We start from the raw sequence: 21,541 nt of genomic DNA, 5'->3' as shown, positions 1-21,541 counted from the left end.
CTTTATACCACTTTTGAAATTATGATATAAACTGACGTAATGACCAACTTTACCTTAACTAGTCACACTGACAGAATTTCCCAAAACAACTCAAAAAAAGAACATCCAATTACCATGGTTAAGAGTGTCAGTTATACTTAGGAAAAAAATTTATTACCTCAAATACATTCTTTTTGCTGGATTTATCCTTTGAAGCCATCTCAATTGTCGCTCCCTTAAGATCCACTGTGAACTCTGGTTTGGATTGATTACTCCCAAACTTTATTTTAGAGAAATGGAAAAAATCTTTATTTTATATTCACATTACATGTGCAGATTCAAAAAGAATTAAGACCAATTTTATATTAACAATAAATCAAATAAGTGATAACCTCAAATCTTTTTCTATATTACAAAATAACAATTCCTACTTTAAAATTGAAAAATGTAAGACATGAATATATGTTTCCTAGGAAAGGAAACAAAATGGTTCAACTTTTAATCCTAGTAGGAAAAGTACAAAATAAAGCCACACTAAAATCATATTTTACCTGTCCATGTAGGAAAAACAATCCAAAAGCTTGATGAAAAACTGTTTGTGAGGCCTATGGAGCCCCTCATTTGCAAGTGAAGTATAAATTAGAGTGACTCAAGAGAGGGAAAGTTGGTACTACTATATTTGCAAATTTACAAATACATGTATCCTTTGGCTTGGCAATGTCATTTCTTGGAATTTATCCTAGACTACGTATGACTATGGAAAATAGTGTGCTCAAAAAGGCAGGCACCAATATATTCTTATTTATATATAAATAATATTTGGCAAATAACAAATGTTTTTCCACCTATTGTAAACATTCCCTAAACTGATCTTGTGCTTTCAAGAGTTATTTCTTTATTGACTACTTATGTTGTCAACAGCTAACATTAACTTGTAAAAACAGAAAACTCTTAGCCCCATGTTCTTTTATTCCCTCTTTGTTGGAAATTGTAACTAGAGCCAGATGCTATAAAGCCTCAGCAATTTAATGAGCAGCTGTGAAAAGAATAGGAAGACAGTTGATATGGGCGGTTTGAGGAAAAAAAGCACTTAGCTAGCGATTATATTTTGTTAACCAGATAAGGAAAAGATTAGCAAGGAGTAGACAATTTACTTTAAATATAGACTTACTCTGTATCTTGCCACCGTTAACTTAAATTTTTGTTTAGTCTGTTAACTAAGATTAGAAAATAATATTCTTATTCTACTGAAAGGTTTGATGAATTATAGGTCTTTAAGGTCTGATGAATTATAATCTTAAGGTCATAAAGATTCATTACAGTAAATTTCATTTGTTAAAATATTTTCAAGTCAAATTATGTTTGTCATTGGAAATGGATCTTACCCATCAGTGATAATTTATTCACTATTCACTCTGCTCAGTAGGTTCACATCTAATACCCAGTTCAACTTCATCTGTTCCCCTTCACTTCATCTTTTCAGCTAGCAAGGTGGACTTAAACAATGTACTTGTTATAACACAACAGAATTCAATTGTATGGAATTTATTAAAGGAATCAAAACAGAATTTAGACTATTATGTGGAATTTTATTAGTGAAATCATGATAAAAATAACAATAAAAATAATGAAAATTTAAACTGTTCTACAAAGTCTTGGCCTTCTTAAGTAGCTTTTGCCATTCAAAAGACGCACAAATGATAGAACTCAAAAGCTATAAAACTTAAACATATACATTATCAAAGAGATAAAAACCAATTTAACTTGTAATTACATGCTCTGCAGATGGTTAGCTGTAAGCAAAGACACAAGTAACTAATCAAATAAGATACAGCAGCCAAAAAGACATACAATGACACAATGCGGAATGCTAGTAAAAATGCATTTGATATGGTTGATAAAATTTTGTGTTATTCATTCTTTTTCAAAATCTAGTCCACTTTTCTCTACTGCAATAATCTCTCCAATGTATTCCAATGTATTCATGGCAAAGAAAAAGAATTATTGTGGAAAGGGGCATGCAGCAAGAACACACATAGTGACGACGGAAACTGGATCAGACTTTACATATGCAGGCCACCACCTGACAGAATTTTTCCAAGAAGAAAGCAGCGAAAGCAAGAGCTCAGAGATTGAGCCCTGTTGGCAGAATGACTTGATGGAAAAAGGGAAGAAAATGACGATGTCAGAACAATGCACAATGGCAAAATCACACACAAGAGAAAAAGCATTATGGAACCAAAAGGACAAAATACAATTCTACAACCAGAGACAACACAAACAAAGCTAAACTTTCAAGTATTTTCGCAAAGGCCTTAGTGTTTAGTTCAGGGTATTTTCTGACTTTATTACATAAATTCATGTTTTGTTTTCAAGATGAATGCTTTAGACAACTTACATTAAACAGGCTGTCTTAGCCTAATCAGAGCAGAAGATGAGGGGTAATGTGGAGGGGTCACATCTGGTCCCCCATCATCTTGCTTAGCCCCCTACTCAGAAATCCTTCAGCTTCCTCTTTGTGACCTTCTGGGCAATGTTCCCTGATATCCCCTTCTAAGTCTTCTCTTGGGAGTGGCCCGGCCATCCAGCTTGCCTTCCCCTTCTTCTAGAATAGTGGTTCTCAACCAGAGACAATTTCGTCCCCCAGGGGACATGGGGCAATGTCTGGAGACATTCTTAGTTGTCACACTGGAGGTGGGGAAGCTACTGGCATCTACCCAACACCCTACAACTTACAGGACAGCCCCCATAACAATGAATTATCTGGTCAAAAAAGGAGGGCTGTTTTTAGAAATTTGAAAACATGAATAACAACTGATATTTGTGGGGTGATTTTAACAAGCTTAAGGAATATGATGAACGATATTGGGAAAAGGGAGCATAATATATGTCATGTTGCACTGTAACTGTTGGTCTTCCCTTTACACTGTACGTGATGAAGACAGAGACCATGCTATTTACTTCTCAACTCCCAAGCTTAACACAATGCTCAAAACATAACAGGCTTTTATGTCTGTTGAACAAATAGGTATAATGAAGTAATAAAAAAGCAATTGTACTTTATGCTACAGATAGAACAATTCATCAAAAAACTAGTATTTTCCAGAAAACAACTGGAAAATATGTATACTAAAGGAAAAGGAAAGGCTCACTGGATGGTACAGCATCTGTGCAAAATTCATCTTGTACAGTGGACCTGTATGCTGTACATTTCATTTACTTGATTTTATCAATCCATGAAGCAAAAATAGACACACAAAGCATTAATAATTTTTAAAAAACAACTTCAAATAGTGTGGGTCATTCTGCTCAGCATTCAATGAGTATATTTCCTGGAATGAGTATAAGATTTGAATCTGCAATTTCTTCAAGTGGATCAAGGTATTACAGGTTTCTGCATTAACTGTGAAACTAATTTTTTAAAGAATCATACTTCCAAAACGGCCTCCAAACTCAAGTGAAAGAAAAGCAGTCTCTTCCAACATCAAAGGGAAAAACTGGCTCTGCTAGAGAATGACTTCTAGCTAACATCTTCCTAAGAGATACTCAGGGGTAATTTTTACTATAAGCAATTTTTATCTTTTTGGCTCAAGTATTAGCCTTTGAATCTCATCCTCAGGTAAGATTTGATTTCATTCTCTAAAAAGGCTACATTTCACCTACAACAGATCTAGTTACAGAGGCAGCATGCACCCTGTCAAGCTCCTACCCTAGGAACTACACTCAGAATCTCAACATCCAGCTGTGAGAGCTCTGAACTGTGTCTGTGAGCATCTGTGCTCTATCTCAATTGTTTTTGTATATCCACTAGCAAGATGTATCCTGAAATATCAGAAAAACCTAAGTAAGAGAAGTTACTTTTTGGATTTGGGAATGCTCAGAAACTTCTCCATATAAATGAATGGTAATTGCCTTCTTACTTTATGCCATTTTGGCTGATGAAAGATTTCAGGAGAATGCTGTCCTTTCCGAGATCAGGGGAAATCTGAGGCACCCAGATGATGACCCAAGCACTCCATCTGCTCTGAGCACCCCACTGGAGAGCCCTTCAGTTCAAAGGATACAAGGGAAGCTGCTCATCTCGGTAAGACAACTAATCAGAATTTTCTAACTAGTCCTCTTCTTTCTGAGTCAAATGGCATCTTGAACTAAGAAAACATAAATTCCTTTAACTTGCACCCTTGCTGTATGTAGAATGACTTTGGAACACTTCATGAAATTCAGTTATAATACCAGCTACATAATTTACATGTAAAAGTCTCCAAAGAGAAGAAATAATACTTACCCAACTTGTGCTGCTTCCCTGAGTTTTGGTAAAGAGTAAAGATGAACCCTGCAACACGGCCCATGAAGACAACCAGTTCTTTCTGTAATTATAAAAGATGACCTATTAAAACTCCCCTATTCAGTCTGTCCAAATTTTAAAAATTAAAACCTACTTACCTGGTATCAATGTTGTCCACAATGCTAACAGAAATTACAATCATTTCATTCTCCCAAACTAACCATAAAAGTCTCAAAACAAATGAAGTTAATTACAGATACATGTTATCAGAATAACTATATACCTAATTATGCTCACATGGACTAATCTAGCACATTTGTGATCAAGGGCAGTAATTTAAAATCACTTGAACAGAACACTGTATTTGGCAAGAATTACTCATGATTTACAATTAGACAAACATGCTTATCTCACCTATTTCTTTATAGATACAGATGGTGTTGTATTTCTTGACTACCTCCCTTCCCATAAGGCTACACTAGGTAAGTGGTAGATACTAAGTACACTGTAAGAATACAATAAACTAAATATACTGGTTATTGAGGCTTCAAAGATGAGGTTTAAAAAAAAATTCCTAAATTACAAAATCAACACATAATATAAAAACTCTGAAAACAGAAATGTATAAAGAAAAAGGTTCCCATTTGTTCTCCTTCAACACACAATGCAGAGGTAACCAGTATTTACCTTATAAAGGAAATTATTGCTGGCAGGCTAAAATGAATGACAAATATGTCTACAATAGGAATTTGTTAGGTCTTACCTATGGCCAAACATATGGCCAGTTTTGTGAAAACTCTATAGGGACTCAAAGGGAGGTTTATTCTCCATTTGCAGAATGGAGAATTTAACATCATTAAGATCTACCTTACCATTTTGTTCCTTTTTATGTCTACTGGAACTTCATGGCTTAAAAGTGAAATGAAGTCCACTACGACTGAGTTTGTTTTTCCTTTTATTCCTGGTAGTTTTGTTTATGGCTGTTAATGCTCCTTATTTGGAGACATTCCTAATAGCTATGTCTTCACTGTGGATTTACCCACCACTTTTATTATTTCACATGCCCATCTTTGTGATGCCTATAGCTTTTCACCTGAACTGTGTGTCTGCTACTAAGACCCTATTTCTACTTTACTTGTTATACTTCTGACTTGACTTTTTGGTTTCTTTTCTTTAGCTTTAAATCATTTTTCAGATGCCCCCTTGTACATAATATTTAGTGGGGTTTTGTTTGGGGTTTCAGCCTGAGCACCTTTATTTTTCAACAGATGAGTACAGTCTACTTACAGTTATTGATACAATGGATATGTTTGGGGCTTATTCTGTCATTTTATTATATTTTCATTGTTTTGTGTGGATGTCTATTCTTATTTGTAAATTTATTTTATATTCTATCTATTATTTCTTTAGATAACATCTACTGACTCCCTACTCTGAAAAATGTTAAAATAAGTATGTATCTCCACTTTGAATTAACTTTTTGAGTTATTCAAAACCAAAAAAGCTGGAATTACTAAATATATATCTGAGAGCAAATATTGAATATTTGAATACTGAATTATGGTAGTTGCCTCAAGGACCGAAGCATGTTGCAAGCAGAATTAGTTACATTTTCTTCATGGAATCCATTTTTTTTCCTAAAAAAAATGACTAATGGACACAATACGGTTATTTAGACTTGAGTATTTGGCAGGTAGGAATTATCTAAAAAATAATAAGACATTATCTCAGTCTCTGAAGTAAGCTGGTCATTTCAAAGAAAATAAATGATAGCACTTGTTGACAATAAAAAATGAAAGTTTTCTAACACAAAGTATAATTTTGGAAAAGTTGGCATATCTGCCAATGTGAGGTTGAAAACTTGCCAATATTTAAGGACTTTTCTGGTGATACTACTGATTTTTGAGTCTTTGCTATTATTAAATATGTCAACATTTGAAAAATTGGCAAACTTAGTAAACCACTATTTTCCAAACAATCTATAAGATGCTACAAAATTATGCATAGGTAAAGAGTCATTCAAAACAGTGTATACCAATGGATTTAGATGTAACTGAGTATGAAAAGTTCACTGAGAGTTTTTCAGTCTTCACTACAACTAACATTTGTCAAGTTTTACTGGTGTAGTAGAAAAATATACACAATTACCTGAGAAGGATACTAAAATATTCCTACCATTTCCTACTTTATTCATTGAAGGGCAGATTTTCTTCATATACCCTCAACCAAAATAATGTATCACAGCAGACTAACTGCAAGGAGATATGAGAACCTAGACAAATGTTAAAGTTTTGCAAAATTGTATAACAATGCCACACTTCTCATGAAAATTTTTCTGCATTGGAAAATACAGGGATTTTCTTCATAGAAATGTTATTCATGTAACAGGTTTTCAAAGTGTTAATATTGTTATTATTTATCTGTCTTAATTTCTCACAGAACCTATAAACTATACAAATGTACTTTGCAGTAATTGATAATTTTTAAGGGTTAATTTAAAGGGGTCCTCAGATCAAAATGTTTGAGAACCCCTAATGTACAAGAAATTAGAAGACTATTTTGCTCAACTCTCTCTATATATTTGAAGATGATGAAATTGATGATATTCTTAGGAAAGCATAAATTACCAAAAATATTCCAAAAGTAGAAAACCTAAAACAGAATGATCACAGGAAAAATGACAACAGAGAAAGTGGCCAAAGCACTATCTGCACAACATATGCCAAGACAGAGAAAGAGAAAAATAAAGACCCAATTCACAACTGAATTCCACCAAGGAATGGTTTAAGGAACAGATAATTGCAGTATTTGTAAAGCTATTTCAGGGCACTTAGGAAAAAAACCTCCCAAGTACTAAAATCTGACAGTTCAATTAAAGCAAATCTAAAAATCTCAACTAATGTAAATTTAAAACTCCCTAAACAACAGACTGATCTCATGTTGACTATAAAGTCATTAGCAGTTTTTAAAAACTGGGGAAAGTGCAACTTATCTTACTAAGAGTTAATTTCCTAATTTATTAGGAAGTATTACATATTAACCAAAAAAGCCAAAAATTGAATAGAAAAACTAAGGGGATGAACTGACAATTCAAACAAGACATCCAAGTAGCTTATGATCCTCTACCCCACTAAAAAGAAATGTAAAAAAAAAAATACCAGTTTCTCTCTAATCTCTATTAGCAAAGATCAAAGGATATGACAACATATTAAATTGGCAAAAGTGTGGAGAAATCCACTGCTCTTAGAGGTATGAACTTATTTAATGCCTCAGAACACAATTTGGAACACTATCAAAATGACTGTTGCATTTGTGGGGTATAACAACGAAGCAAAACTGAAGGAACAAAATAGCAGCAGATTCACAGACTCTAAGAAGAAACAAGCAGTTACCAAAGGGGAGGGGTGGGAGAGGGTGGGGTGGGGAGAGACGGAGAAGGGGATTGAGGGCTATCATGATAAGTGCACATGGTATGTGTGGAGTCATGGGGAAGATAGTGTAGCACAGAAAAGACAAGAAGGGACTCTGTGGCATCTTACTACACTGATGGACAGTGACGGCAATGGGGTATGGGGAGCGGGACTCAATAATAAGGGTGAATGTAGTAATCACATTGTTTTTCTTGTGAAGCCTTTATAAGAGTATATATCAATGATACCTTAATTTAAAAAAATACAAAAAAAAGAGATGTTCAACCTCATTTTTAGGAGAAAAATTGCAAATTATAACTACACTGAGAACAATTTCATGTAAGAGATGGGAAGAAGTAAAAAACTAGTAACACACTCTGTTAAAGACACTGAACAGCCAATCTCTGAGGTTCCTAAAGGGAGTATCAGTTGGTTACTATCTCTATAGAAAACAAGTGGCCAATGTTTCAAAAATTACAAATGCACGTAACTTTTGAACCAGCAACACTTCTGGAAATTTATCCACAAAGATGTACTTGCATATCTATAAAATGACATGTAAAATAAAATCCATTGCATCACTGTATAAAAAAAAAAGACTGTTGCATATGGCCTAGCAATTCCACTTTTGTAAAATTTATTCCACAGGCATATTTACATACTTGCAAAATGAACTATGCAAGTTACTAAGTTACTTGCAATAGCAAAAAAAGCAAACATTCTAAATGTTAACGAGATTGTGTTTAAAAAATTAATCTATGCATATACAAATATATAGATATACATATTCTATCTCTGGACAAAAACATTACCTTTCATGAGACCCAAGTGGTTGCCTTGGAGGAAGGGAATTGATAGCCAGGTGACTGACTTTTGACAAGATAATTTATGTACCTTTGTTTTTTTACCATGTGTATTTATTATTGAAAAATATTTAAATAAAGCTAATACTTGCTCTGGAATCTTCTGCCTTCTTACTTCTGATTTTAATATTACCTTAAGAAATGAATATGCCAAGACAAAGGAAAACTTTCATACATTTCATGACAATACATATTAATACATTAAATAAATTATTTGAAATTTTTATGGACCTTTTAATCATTTCTACTAGAATATAATTATATTCACAGCTTTATTTCAATCAAGTGAAATATTTGAAAACAATAATCTGTGTACTTACCGAACCTTTTTCCCATTTTCAGTGGTTTTTGTTACATTTAACAATCCATATTTCTCTTGACTCTATGGAACAGAGTAAAACCATTTATATATAATTCATACGGGCAGTAAGGTCCAAGTTCTTACACTATTGAATTAAAATGATCTGGTACTCTAAAAATCAGCTTAAAAGAAAAGGTTAGTCAGTATGTAATGTGCTTAGTTCTCAAATACATTAAGAATATAACTTCCTAATACTTCTGTAAAGTTATTTTCAGTAATTTTATAATTAAACACTTCCTCTTCTTAAGTCATACAGCCATTAGCTACTTTGCTATCAAATTAGATTTCCATATGAATGCTACTAGTCAGCACTGGAAAAATGATTTATGACCTCCTACTCAAAGAAAGTGATATAATGCTACAATAGTAAATACCACAAAAAAGGAACTATTTACTTTGCTGCTATTTTACAACAAGACAGTCTGAAAATTGCTTAAGATACTAATCCATTCAGCCAGAATGTAAAAATAACTAGGTAGAATGAATGTGGTAACTATATTTAATTACTCAAAAGTAAATTGCACTATGCATAGAACTGGTCTTAATGTGGCATAAAAAAATTCAAAAAGTGCTTCATTAAACATATTATTAGATGATGAACTGGGCTCTGGACAAACTAGGTATGTTAGCCAGCTGATGTCAAAAAATAGTGACACAGCTTTATCTTCAAACCCTATGAGGGCAAAAGCCACTTTAGATGTAATGTTATAACTCCTTCAGGAGAAACCTAAGAAGCACTTTCTCACTCCTTTAGCTTCCTAAATTTAAACGAATTTAATAAAAATGAGTTGTCGTTTAGAGCCACCATCATCAACACTTGCAAGCGCTACAAACGTGCCAGAGCAGCTGATTTTACTTCAACTGGAACATGGTGAACAACGTACATGACACTCACACACACAGGAAAACACATTCTCAATTCGGAATGTGTTACTATTTAATTCATACCTCAGCTATTTTCTCAATGCACTTTGATCAGAAAAAAATAAAATTTTCTTGTACAGAAGATAAACATAATATAGAGTATTTTCTCACTAATGTCTCCAAGACAATGTTTGAAAGTTTTGTCTGTTCTAATAAAAACTCATATATAAAGACAAAGCTGAAAAGCTGTTATGTTAATTCATTTTTGATATACTGGGAACTTGGGAAATAACCATATGAAGTTTACTGTAATTTTTTCACAAAGCACAGGTGAGACTTTCTTAGCTGTGCAAGTCTGCCACTTGTCCTAAGAGCTCTCTGCTGCCTCTCAACAAAAACATCAATTACACAGTTGTAAATATGCGCAACATGTTAAGTAAGAACATTCCAACTTACTATCCCAAATTACTATCAGAAGCAGAGAGGTAAAGAATACTTTCAATGATACAGAAACTAAGTAACAACATTAATCTGAAAAGATGACTGGTTATGTACACTGGGAGGAAGCAGAGGGCAGAGGGGTGGGAATCAAGCCTATAAAGAAGGTCAAAGCTGGAACTGGGAGGGGCACAAAGCAGAGGTAGGAAGGAAATACAGGTGCCAAAACTCGAAGAAAAATGGACAGGACAGCAGTGGTGACAGACAACTTATGCCTTAGGATGAGAGACACTCTAAATCAGTGATTCTTACCTGAGTCAATGGATGGCCAAATTGATACACAACTGTTTGTGTATATGCACTGCTTAAGTAAAGGGTCCAGAACATGCACATTTAGAAATTCTCACAGGAATCAAGACCCAAGTACTAATGCTCTAAGTATTAAGCACTCTAACTTGACCATAAAGTAAGAACAAAATTTGCCACATCCAAAAATGTACGAATACAGTAACAATTAGCACACAATGTGGTAAGTGCTCTGAGAAACTCAATCTGGGAGGGAAAAGAGAGAGCAAGAGATGGGACCACATTTGTTGTGTTCATCAATGTATGACCAGTGCCTACGACAGTGTCTAGCATGTAGTCAGTGTTCAATACATATTTGTTGAACTAATTAGCCAACAAATTAGCAGTACTATCACAAGAAAGAAATACAAGGGCGGTGATGGAGAAAATAAAACTAACTTTTAAATACTGAAGTTTCTGAATCTGACAAAAAAAAGTGCTGAGTAGGCAGGTGGATAATATAGGTCTGGCTATATAAGTGAAAAAATTGGGGGGGTGGAATTAGCTTTTCACTTCATACTATTTTCTCTACTTAATATGATTTAAAACAAACCTAAGTTTTTGTGTTGTTTACTAAAATAACTTCATAAAAGTATGAAGTCCTGCAAAAAATGCCCATATTTACACATATTTCTCAGTCTAAATACACTTGATACCTCAAAGGAAACTTCATATTGAAAATAAACAGAAATGTTCTAATAAGGATTGTCAAAATATGGGTAAATCTTAACCAAAGATTGTTTCAGTTATCCTATCCTAATAAGGTAAGAAAACAACAAAATGTCTTTCTATTAAGTAATCTGAGAATATTTCCAAAGGTTCATAATCATTTTGCAGGCTCCAGAATTTCTAATCAATGTTAATGTTGCATTCATTTAATAAAATAGGCATTTCTCAATTTTGGCTAACAATCATTACATCAAAATCAATAAAAATCAATAGGACCCATCAAAATCCCTATTTTCAGTTAATGATGTTGTAATCAAATAACTGTCATTTTACACAGAATAAGTAACCTTGCAGCATGATGTAGTGTTAAGAGAACTAATATGATGAAACTTTTGCAAACACTGTATACTGCCACTGAACTGTGTAATTTAACATGATTAACTGGTACTTTTGTTATGTGAATTTCATCTAAAATAAAAAACTTTAAAGAAGTTTAAAACTTAAAAAAATTACATGTTTAATCATATTTTTAGAAAGGCTTTACAACAGTAATATTCAATGAAAAAAAATTAGCAAATTTGTCCACTAATAATTTTGTTAAAGTGTTGAAATGTTCTTTACTCCAAAATGGGTAGTGTGTTTTAATACCATACTGGAAATACAGGATTAGAAGCTCAAACTTCCAATTTATGTACTCTGGATTCTGTTACTCTCACAGGCACATTGGGACAAACAGAGATTAGGTTATTAGATCAGCCCATAAAATCCCATTTAATCCATATTGTTGTCATATTATAAACAAATGATTTTTTAAAAAAATATGCACCGCCTATTTTCAAAAAATAATTTGCAATATACACATGTGAAAAAAAATAGCATTATACATGTGAACATTAGAAATGAAAGGAGGAAAAAATGAACACATTTAATATTAATATTAAAGGGCAAAAATTTAAATCTGGTTTGATTAGAAGACACTGAATGAAAACATAATGCTAAGTAAACAAAGCCTGTCAAAAATACCACATATCACATGATTCTAGTCATACGAAATGTCCAGAATAGGCAAATCTATTGAGACAGAAAGATTACTGGTTGCTTAGGGAGTATGGGATGTGGAGGTGGACAGCAAATTAGTACCAGATTTCCTTTTGAGCTGATAAAAATATTTTAAAAGTGACTGTGATGATGGCTGTACATATTTGAATATATTAATATATAGTATTAGTATATACTAATATCTGAATAGACTAATATACTTGAACTGTACACTTTAATATAGTACATTTCAATAAAGCTCTCATAAAAACAAAACAAAACCAAAAGAACAGATTGAAGAGGTAGATAGGCAACTGGTATACATTTTAAGCTGACATCGGGTAGCTACTAACACTGATTGTACTATCATTTTCATTTCTAAATCTGTAGCTTCCTTTTTCTTACCAGAGGCTTTAAACTAAACAGATTTTAACTTGCAAAGAGGAAAGAAATATTTCCTTGTATTAACTGAGTGGGAATGGGAAAGACAGACAAGACTCAGAGCAAGTGGAGCAGAAGAGCAGAGGGTGAAGGAGGCAGAAGTCCAGGAGGGTGAAAATCCCAGTGGGGTGAGCAGGGCAGCACAGAAGAGGCTATCCAGGCTGGAAAGGAATGCTGTATGTTCACTAAGACCAGAATGGCCTCAGGGGAATTGGCAGAGCTATTCATTTTTTCACCTCAAGATAAAGAAACAGATACTGGTGAGGCAGTTCCTGGTGACTACCATCAGAGGGTACCCAGAGTCCAGTCTAGTCACTGTCAAACTCTTGAGAAAGGGGTTAAGTGCATGGGGAAATGCATTTGTAAACAGTTCTTACTTCTATGTGAAACATTCATAAATTCATGTTTCTAGGATTCCTAGTAATCCCCCTGCATCAAATGTAAATAATTTATAAAAGGTCTTCTTAGGAATTACACATGATATTTTTAAAAAGTTGAAAATGAGTTTCTGCTTTTTTCCTAGATGGAATATTGTAGTGACAGCACCTTAAATTAGAAAACCACTAAAATCATGTTCACTTTTATCTTTACTTAATGTTTATGTGTTAAACATTAGTGTTTGATAATGCATAAGATAACAAGTAGAAATGTAATCCCAAATTATCCCTTATGAGTTTAAAATCTTAGTAGGAAGAACTGAGGGGTTCATGACATAACTCTCACACCATCCATGCGGTGACTTAGAGGAGTTCAGGAAAAGCAAAGATCATTGCTATGCTGAGGTTAGTCTAACAAGGCCTCCTACAGCTGGTCTTAAATGTCAGTACAGGACTCAAGTTTAAGAGTAGAAAAGCCAAGGACCATCACTGGCCAGGGCAGCTTCCTGGGCAATATCTGAAGGAAATGTGTACAACATGTAATGAACCATAAAATGTATGATTAGGTTAAAAATGGAGAAAGAAAAGGCAATGGCATCTGTGGAAATCATTGCCTACAAGAAATCAGAAGTATCCTAGTGCCTGTCTACTACAGCTTCACAGAAGATGCAACTATACAAGTTCGCTTTTTAAAAAGTTTGAAAAGTTTCATTTACTCATTCAACAAACATTTACTGAACTACTACATGGACTGCACCAGGTACTGGGGCTACTCTATTCCTGCTCAGATGAAGCTTCTCTTTGTCTAGTGTGGAAGACGCACAAGAACAGAGAAGGAGCTGACTGCTCTTCTAAGAAATAAGAAATGAAAAGAGTGACTCTATTTTATATAATCAAATAACATTAAGTGCTATGAAGAGTATTACAGGGAAATCGAATTAAATCTAGAGTACTCAAAGAAGATTCTCTGAGGAAGCAAAGTTCTTCCTAACAGATGAACAGAAGTCAACCAGGCAGAGGTAAGAGAGAAATGCTTCAGTGGGCAGAGGAAGGACATGTGCAAGGGCCCAGAAGGGAAAAGCAGGCTCCTCTGAGGAAAGGAGGGCAGGGTAGCCAGAGGGGGAAAGATGAGGGCACCACGAGTATGAGGGGAGGGAGAGAAGCAGTCAAAGAGTCAGATATGCAGTCTCCACCCTCGTTACAAATGTTAGTCTTTCTTATAAAGGAAAGGAAGCCAGTGCGGGGCAATAGCAGGATCAGCAAATTACAGGAAAGATGAAGGGAGACCAGCTCAGTGATAAGTAAAACTTCATCACAGTTAACAAAGGGCTCTGCGGAGAAGCACTCAGAGGTTTTTCAGTTTAGGGTAATTTAGTTGAGTTGCAGACCTGCAATACTCATCTGGCCTAAAAAATGATGTCTGTGCTCATTAAGAAGGAGGGAAATAATTCTTACCTGTTGACTGCTGGCCTGAGGAAAAATGTTAATATGTAATCTAATAGTATTTTCCAAGGATTTTTATACTTACTGTTAAAAACCAAATCTAAATTCATCACTTACAAATATGGTATATAATTTAGTTCATCATGAAGATACCATACTTTGCATAAAAGGGGGCTTTTAAATCAATAAAATCTAATTCTTAATTTAAGCCTACTTTAATAGTGATTTTTTTAAACCAGTGAAATTTAATAGAAGCCCAATAAATATTTAAACACTAAAGAGAAGATTTACTGAACCTAATTAAAATAACTGGACTATATTATACTATATGCTGCTATCATACTAACTGTATCTTGGTGCTTTGGTGAGGAGGGAGAAGATTCATTTTCAGGAAAGCAGGGTTTTGAGGCAGGTGGAGATTCCTACAAGAAATAAGTAATGAAAAATGTTACTCTATTTTATATAATTATATTTCTCCCTCTATTTTCAGTGAGAGAGCTTAATAGGGAAGGCTAAGAAATTTTTTTCCTAGCTATTTTCCTTCTATATTCAGCTCTGAAACGAATGTTACTGATCTGAAAACTACAAATGTCACATAGTTTATGAAAACTGGTATTATTATACCAGTTACAGTTAAACTTAAATACCACAGAGAATTACTTAAAAGAAATGACACTGTCTTAAAATCATGCTGCTGCATTAGCTTGAATTAACTACATTTAAAATAGGTAAAATTTAAAACATTTGTGGGTAAAAATGTAACCATCACCACACTGGCTCTTGGAATGGTAAGTATGAAGACCCAGAATAAGGCAAGGAGTAGTCAAAGGAATTACCTGGCACCTGCCAGAAATTTTATTTTAGTCAATAGCTATGTAAAAAATTAAACCGCTATTAATATTTAAAGCAATTTATAGCTAATTTTTCAATTATTAGAAGATTCTAAAAATTGCAAAAAAGGAACTTTAACTTTATTAATAACTCACCAGAAATATTTTAATTAATGTCTAAGCCTATGAGAATATAAATGAAACAAACCAAAATTATGCATTTTTAAAGCAATTCTGCATTGTCAATATTAAAACGCAGTATGTGGTTTTTACTATGGATATTTGTTAAGATGATTCATGGAGGATAAGCCTGAAAAACCATTGTTTTGGTACCAAGAGCCAAACTCCATTTAAATGTCCTCCATTCCCTTAGATGATCTGAGTAGTTTCAGGCAAAGAGAATTAGAAAAATCATGCCAATACCTATTATTAAGTTTTCTATAAAACCAAATAATTTCTCTGAACATTCATCTTCACATCTGGATCAGGTTTACTCTTCTATGCTTATGAAGCTGGACAACACACTGTTGATACACCTGGGAATTTGCATTAAAATCACACTGCAAAAATGTTAACATCCATTTACTTGGGAAAACTGTCTTTGGGTTTTATTATATACAATTTGTAAACAGAAACTGGGTAGCAGTGAAAGTTTACAGCAGTGAAAGAAAAATCCTTGAAGGGACAACCTTAAATATCAAATATCCTATATACTATTAATGGGTAAAATATTAAAACCTTATCAAATATATCTTTACAAAAAGAAATTAACAATGTCCAAATCTCAGTTTAGCCTCATTAAGTTTTTCTGACAGCTGCAGATGTTTCACTTTTCCATTGCTTGAAAGTATCTAATATTAAAACAGTATGAGAAAAGAGGAAAGATGTGATGACCCACAAACTAGAATATAAGTAACTTAATAAAATGAAGGGCAACTATGATTTACTTTTCATAGCATCATCAATCCCACAGAAATAAAAACCATAGCAAATGGAGTAATAATGTATGCATAAAAATTATAATTATTAACAAGAAACAATTTTACATTTATATACTTTATGTATATTTACAAATGTATAAGTATACATGAATACATCTTAAATGTCTACCAATAGCAGGTCTTACTAAAAACTGTACCACAGGCAGAAACAAACAGATGCACCCACATATTCACACACAAACATACACACACCTATTCCTCTAAAACTGGCAACTGAATTAGGACCTACATCATTGTAACAATATTTGCTATATAGTATTAGGTTTCTCTGATTATATCAAGATATACACACTTTACCCCTCATTATACATTAGTTAGCTAGTTTGTCCTGATAGAACCCCTCTTTCATAACCTCAAATCTTAAAAACATATCTACTAGATGATGTTAATAAATAGAAAAGTTTACTTGGAGAAGTAACTATCTATGACTCCATATATAAAGGGTAAGATCGGGGGGAAAAAGAAATTTCCACCAAAAATAAGTAAATCTCTGGTCTCAAGAAAATCATGTTCTCAACAACTCTGAAACAATCAGATGAAAAAGGTGTGATAAGATCTTCAAGTTATTCCAGTAACAGACAAAATGAACCTCAGAAAAGATTAAAAATAAGTAAAAAATTTTAAGTTTACATCACCAAAATAATCACCCTATCTGTGCTATCATGAAGAGGCTGTAGAGTTGGTTTGACAATGGCTTTTCGATTACAGCATCATACATGGTTTTTAGGGGCTTTCTACATATACTGAATTGCAATCTGTTTCTTGGAGTTAAATGACTTTTTCTATTAAAGTTTCTAGGAATCTTACCTCCTCGGGTTAATCATAATGCTAATGTATATCCAAGTATTCTCAACAGCAGAGAGTCTACAATTTCATTCCTTTAATATGCCCTCTACATTCAATCACATGACATCCTTCCAAACTAAAAACTAGAAACTGGTCTACTATCTTCACTGTGGTACTTTCAGTCCATCTTACAAACAATGTGTGTAAACTGTTTCTACAGCTCCACAAATGTCTGCCTTTTAGTTAACGAAGATCAACTTTATAGTCAACTTGCAGTACTAAAAAATAATACTTGTTTTGACTTATTGCAGAGATAACTTATAAAGTTATTTTAAGACTGAAAGTATTCAAACATAGAGAAATATGCCTTAAGAGAGTTGATTTGGTTTTTATTAACATACCTAAAAATGCAGGAAACCCATTAATTTAATGCCAAATGGGAAGCCCAATGGTAAAATAAGAGTCCTCAATGACAGATGTCTATTAAAAATAATTTATTTAGTTTCAGGGTATTACCACCACCCTCATATTTTAACATTAGTATTTCTAATTAGACAAAATTCAAAATAATTTCCTATTCCATCTCTAAAATGAAGACACAATGTAAGGATGTAACTCACACAAGGAACTTAAAAACTTTATGGCTTTTCCCTTTTGATGTTTACATCAAAATTCATCCTCTATTTGAAATAAACAGCATTACTTCTTAGATTGATGAAAGAAGCACTTTGTACAGAGTATTCAGGGAAATGGAATAGGATTCCAATCTTCTCTGGAATGGGAAAAATTAATTAGAGGTTTTTACTACAAAGCCTCACTGAAGACAAACAAATGACAAATATGACTTTAAAACAGGGTTGTCAAAAAATCTGTCACCTACCAGGGTCAAATGTATCCAGCATCATTAAGCCACACACCAGTTAGTCCACTGTACAAAAATCAAAAACCTTCAATATGATTAGCACACATAATGTAGGGGGATCACGGGAAAGGCAGTATATATAGTACACAGAAGACGAGTAGTGACTCTATAGCTTCTTACTACGCTGATGGACAGTGACTGCAATGGGGTGTGTGGGGGAGGGGGACTTGACAATATGGGTGAATGTTGTAACCACAATGTTGCTTATGTGAAACCTTCATATACATATAACATTGTATATCAATGATACCTTAATAAAATAATGATTATAATAATAAAAAAAGTCAAAACCAAATCCCACTCCAAGACAAACTGATGATACACACAATAAAACAGGAGTTGCCAAGGTATCAGATTCAGGAGAAACTAAAATAAGGGATAAAGAACTTGCTGACATTCTCAACAGATTTTCTCAGAGTCCTACCTTGTCATTGGTGTCCAACACAATGGTGCTATGTCTCCACTTTGTTAATATTATTGGTTCTTGCAGCCGCCTGTCCAGGCTCCTACTTTTAATTATGTCTCTTTGCTGTTGGGATGAAGCATTATACTAAAGAAAACAAATTATACTTCATAAATAACAGAAGCAAAAGTGGAACCTAAACATGCTGGCTCCAAATGACACATGATGTGAGGCAAAGCTCATCATATGACAGTTTTCTCATCTCTGATGAAGCACTGTGGCACAACTGAGAAGACCACAGAGTCTGGTGTTGGAGGGACGAGGTTAATGTTATCTTTGGCAAAGTATTTATTTTCCCTAAGTGTAAGTTTTATCAACTGTAAAAGATATAACAGAAACATCATCTCAATAACAGGTTTTAAGGATTAAGCACTATAAAAAGTGCCACATACTGCCCCAATAGGTAGGCTCTCAATAAATATCAGTTTATGAAATGAGGTCAGTGGACAAATTCTTTTTTAAGGTTCCTTCTACTTCAAAAATACACATGAATCCAATTTTTGGTTTAGGTTTTTAAGATAATGCTTACTTACACAGCAGTAGTCTCACATTTAAAGGGTTTTTTTTTTTGTTTGCTTTTACTTTCATTTTCATTTATAGATTAAACATACTATTATTTGTTTAAAGGCAAGAGATGGTTCCAAAGACTGATCCTGAATATATCAGTTGCACACAAAGGATAGATAAAAACTACCAAAAGAAAATTGCATGTAAAATTAAGAACACATTATCAATAAGGTATTAAATCATAAAAGTGTTTGAAATGTCAAGGAGATCACCATGCATAAACATTTGAGAAATGTGGTTTAGGAGTTATGCTGTTCTATATAGGCAATTTTAGCAATTTTAAATAATAAATAATAATGAAATTACAAAAGAAAATTACTCTACTTTTTAAGGTATACATTCATCTCCTGAAACCAAAGGATACCTAATATCTACTTTCTCCCATCCCTAAAAAGCCCAGTATATCTTCAATTTTAATGACTGATTATTTCAATAAAATTATATTATGGGAATATTTTTAATATTTAAAAGTCTCTCAATATCTTTCTCCACAATATGCCATTTCTTTATTCCCCAAAATGAGTCTATACAGGCCCCCAAACTGTCTCTCAAAGCTGTTACTTCATTTGTTACATTAAAATTTGCTAAAGCCAGGCAATCACATATGGGTGTTGGTTTTTAATTCACTGCTGCTTAAACAAATAGCGATCATAAAACTTGTCACAGAAGTTCACAAAGGGATCAGTTCTAGAATGAACAAAGATGAAGTTTAAAGGCTACTCCAAAGAAAATTTTTGTGCCAGAAATCTCTAAGAGACCCAATTATTCAACAGAGCTGTATTTTCCCTTCAATGCAATCATTGTTAGCAGTAATTAAAACGTACAGTTGTATGTAATACTGCATATGAACTTTAATGGAATCCTCCATTTTCTTTAAAAACACCTTTTTTTTAAAAAAAATTTTAACTGAATTTTTATTTGAATTATTTCAAATATATACAAAATAATGGAGACTATAATGAAAACCCACCACTGAGTTTTGGCATACCTAACGTAAGACATTTGCTTCAGGGTTTTGTTTTTTTTTTTAAGAAATAAACTATTATAGGCATATTAGAGGCCCTCTGAATACATCTTCCAGACTCCATTCCTCACCCTGCCTCCCTGCAGAACCACCCAATTCAATGTTCATCACTCTCCTGCATTTTATACTTTGATACAAAGTATAAATATATACTACTTGTGGGATTTTACACTTTATATAAATGGCATTATATCACAGGCATCATTTTTCATTTTTTTTCACTGTTTTTATTTTTTTTAAATCCATGTTTGTAAGCATGCAGATCTACCTTATTTTCACTTCTACATAATAGTAGTCCATTTACATGTATATATCACAGTTTAACCATTTTGCTATAAATGGACATTTCCAAGGTGGAAATGCATGTACCTATGATACATTTTAAAAAATTTATCTGCAGGGTGAAATGCCACCTCATTGTTTTAATTCACATTTTCCTGATTACCTGTATATTTGGACATCTTTTCATATACTTATTTCATATATTTCCTCCTCTGTGTACTAGCTTAGTCATATATTTTGCCTGTTTTCTTTGGGTTTTCTTTCTCTCACCCGTATATACAGAAAAAAACAGGAGCTCTTTATACATTTTGGCTTCTAAATCTTTGTAAGCTTTGTTAGCTGAGTGTATCTTGTCCTAGTCTGTAGCTCACCTTTTCCCCTTTGTGTATGGTACCTATTAAAAGGTGTTTTGTTTAATTTAAGGTAGTCACATCTATCAAATTTCCTTTCAGAGTTTTTCCTTACATAGTCATGTTTAAGAAATTCATCCCGCTCTGAAGTCAAGGATGTTCTTTGATAATTCTTCCCCAGCCTTTAAAGTTTTGCTTATTATATTTACATTTCTCATCTAGAATTAATCAGCAAGTGTGAGGTAAGGTCAAGTTCTACATTTCTTTTTTCATGTAAATAAGCGAAAATCTTAGCAACTATTACATAGTCCATGCTTAGCCCACTGGTTTGTAAATCAACCTCTGAGCTTTCTTTTCTGTCCTGGTTCATTTATCTGTATACCTGCCCTTACCACTCCATCTGAACCCCATTTCTCACATATCCATCCCCACATCCTCCCTACTCAGGAGTATTTTGGTTCTTCATAGACCTTTGTTGGCAAATAAAATTTAGCATTAGTTCCAAAAAAAGGTGGGTAAGGGAACGGGAGGTGAAAATGCAATGAATTTAAAAATCAGTAGGGACACTGTTATAAAGTGAAGCCTCCCAATTCAAGATCATAATGGTATATTACAGCATTTATTCAATTCATCTTTTATGTCCTTCAATTCTGCTCTGAAATTTACTTCATTAAGATCTAAAAAAACTTAAAAAGGTATGTTCTTACTTACAACTTTTCTTGTTTTTGCTACTGCTGCTAATGTAAAGAGGATCTTTATTCCTACATTTTTAAAGTGACTTTACTAGAGAAATACTGACTTCT

General features: G+C 33.4%; 1 protein-coding gene across 8 annotated transcripts in view; it reads right to left on the bottom strand.

Moving 5' to 3' along the window:
- The window catches only part of ARHGAP12 (Rho GTPase activating protein 12), a 101,383-nt gene that overhangs the window by 13,918 nt on the left and 65,924 nt on the right, over window positions 1-21,541 (bottom strand). For 2 of the 8 annotated variants that reach the window (XM_017655140.3, XM_017655144.3), the window contains 5 exons: window positions 18,477-18,581; window positions 14,861-14,935; window positions 8,858-8,919; window positions 4,265-4,346; window positions 158-259 (listed from right to left, as the gene is read on the bottom strand). In XM_017655140.3, the coding sequence (XP_017510629.2) occupies window positions 158-259; window positions 4,265-4,346; window positions 8,858-8,919; window positions 14,861-14,935; window positions 18,477-18,581 (426 nt within the window). Of the gene's footprint in view, window positions 1-157; window positions 260-4,264; window positions 4,347-8,857; window positions 8,920-14,860; window positions 14,936-18,476; window positions 18,603-21,541 lie in introns of all 8 variants that reach the window. The other 6 variants (XM_017655139.3, XM_017655143.3, XM_017655142.3 and 3 more) reach the window with 4 other exon arrangements.

The sequence above is a fragment of the Manis javanica genome, chromosome 2 (assembly GCF_040802235.1).
Source record: "Manis javanica isolate MJ-LG chromosome 2, MJ_LKY, whole genome shotgun sequence".
Classification (NCBI taxonomy): Eukaryota; Metazoa; Chordata; class Mammalia; order Pholidota; family Manidae; genus Manis; species Manis javanica.
The sequence above is the reverse complement of the archived record's forward strand: the minus strand, read 5'-3'. Positions and strand labels throughout refer to the sequence as shown.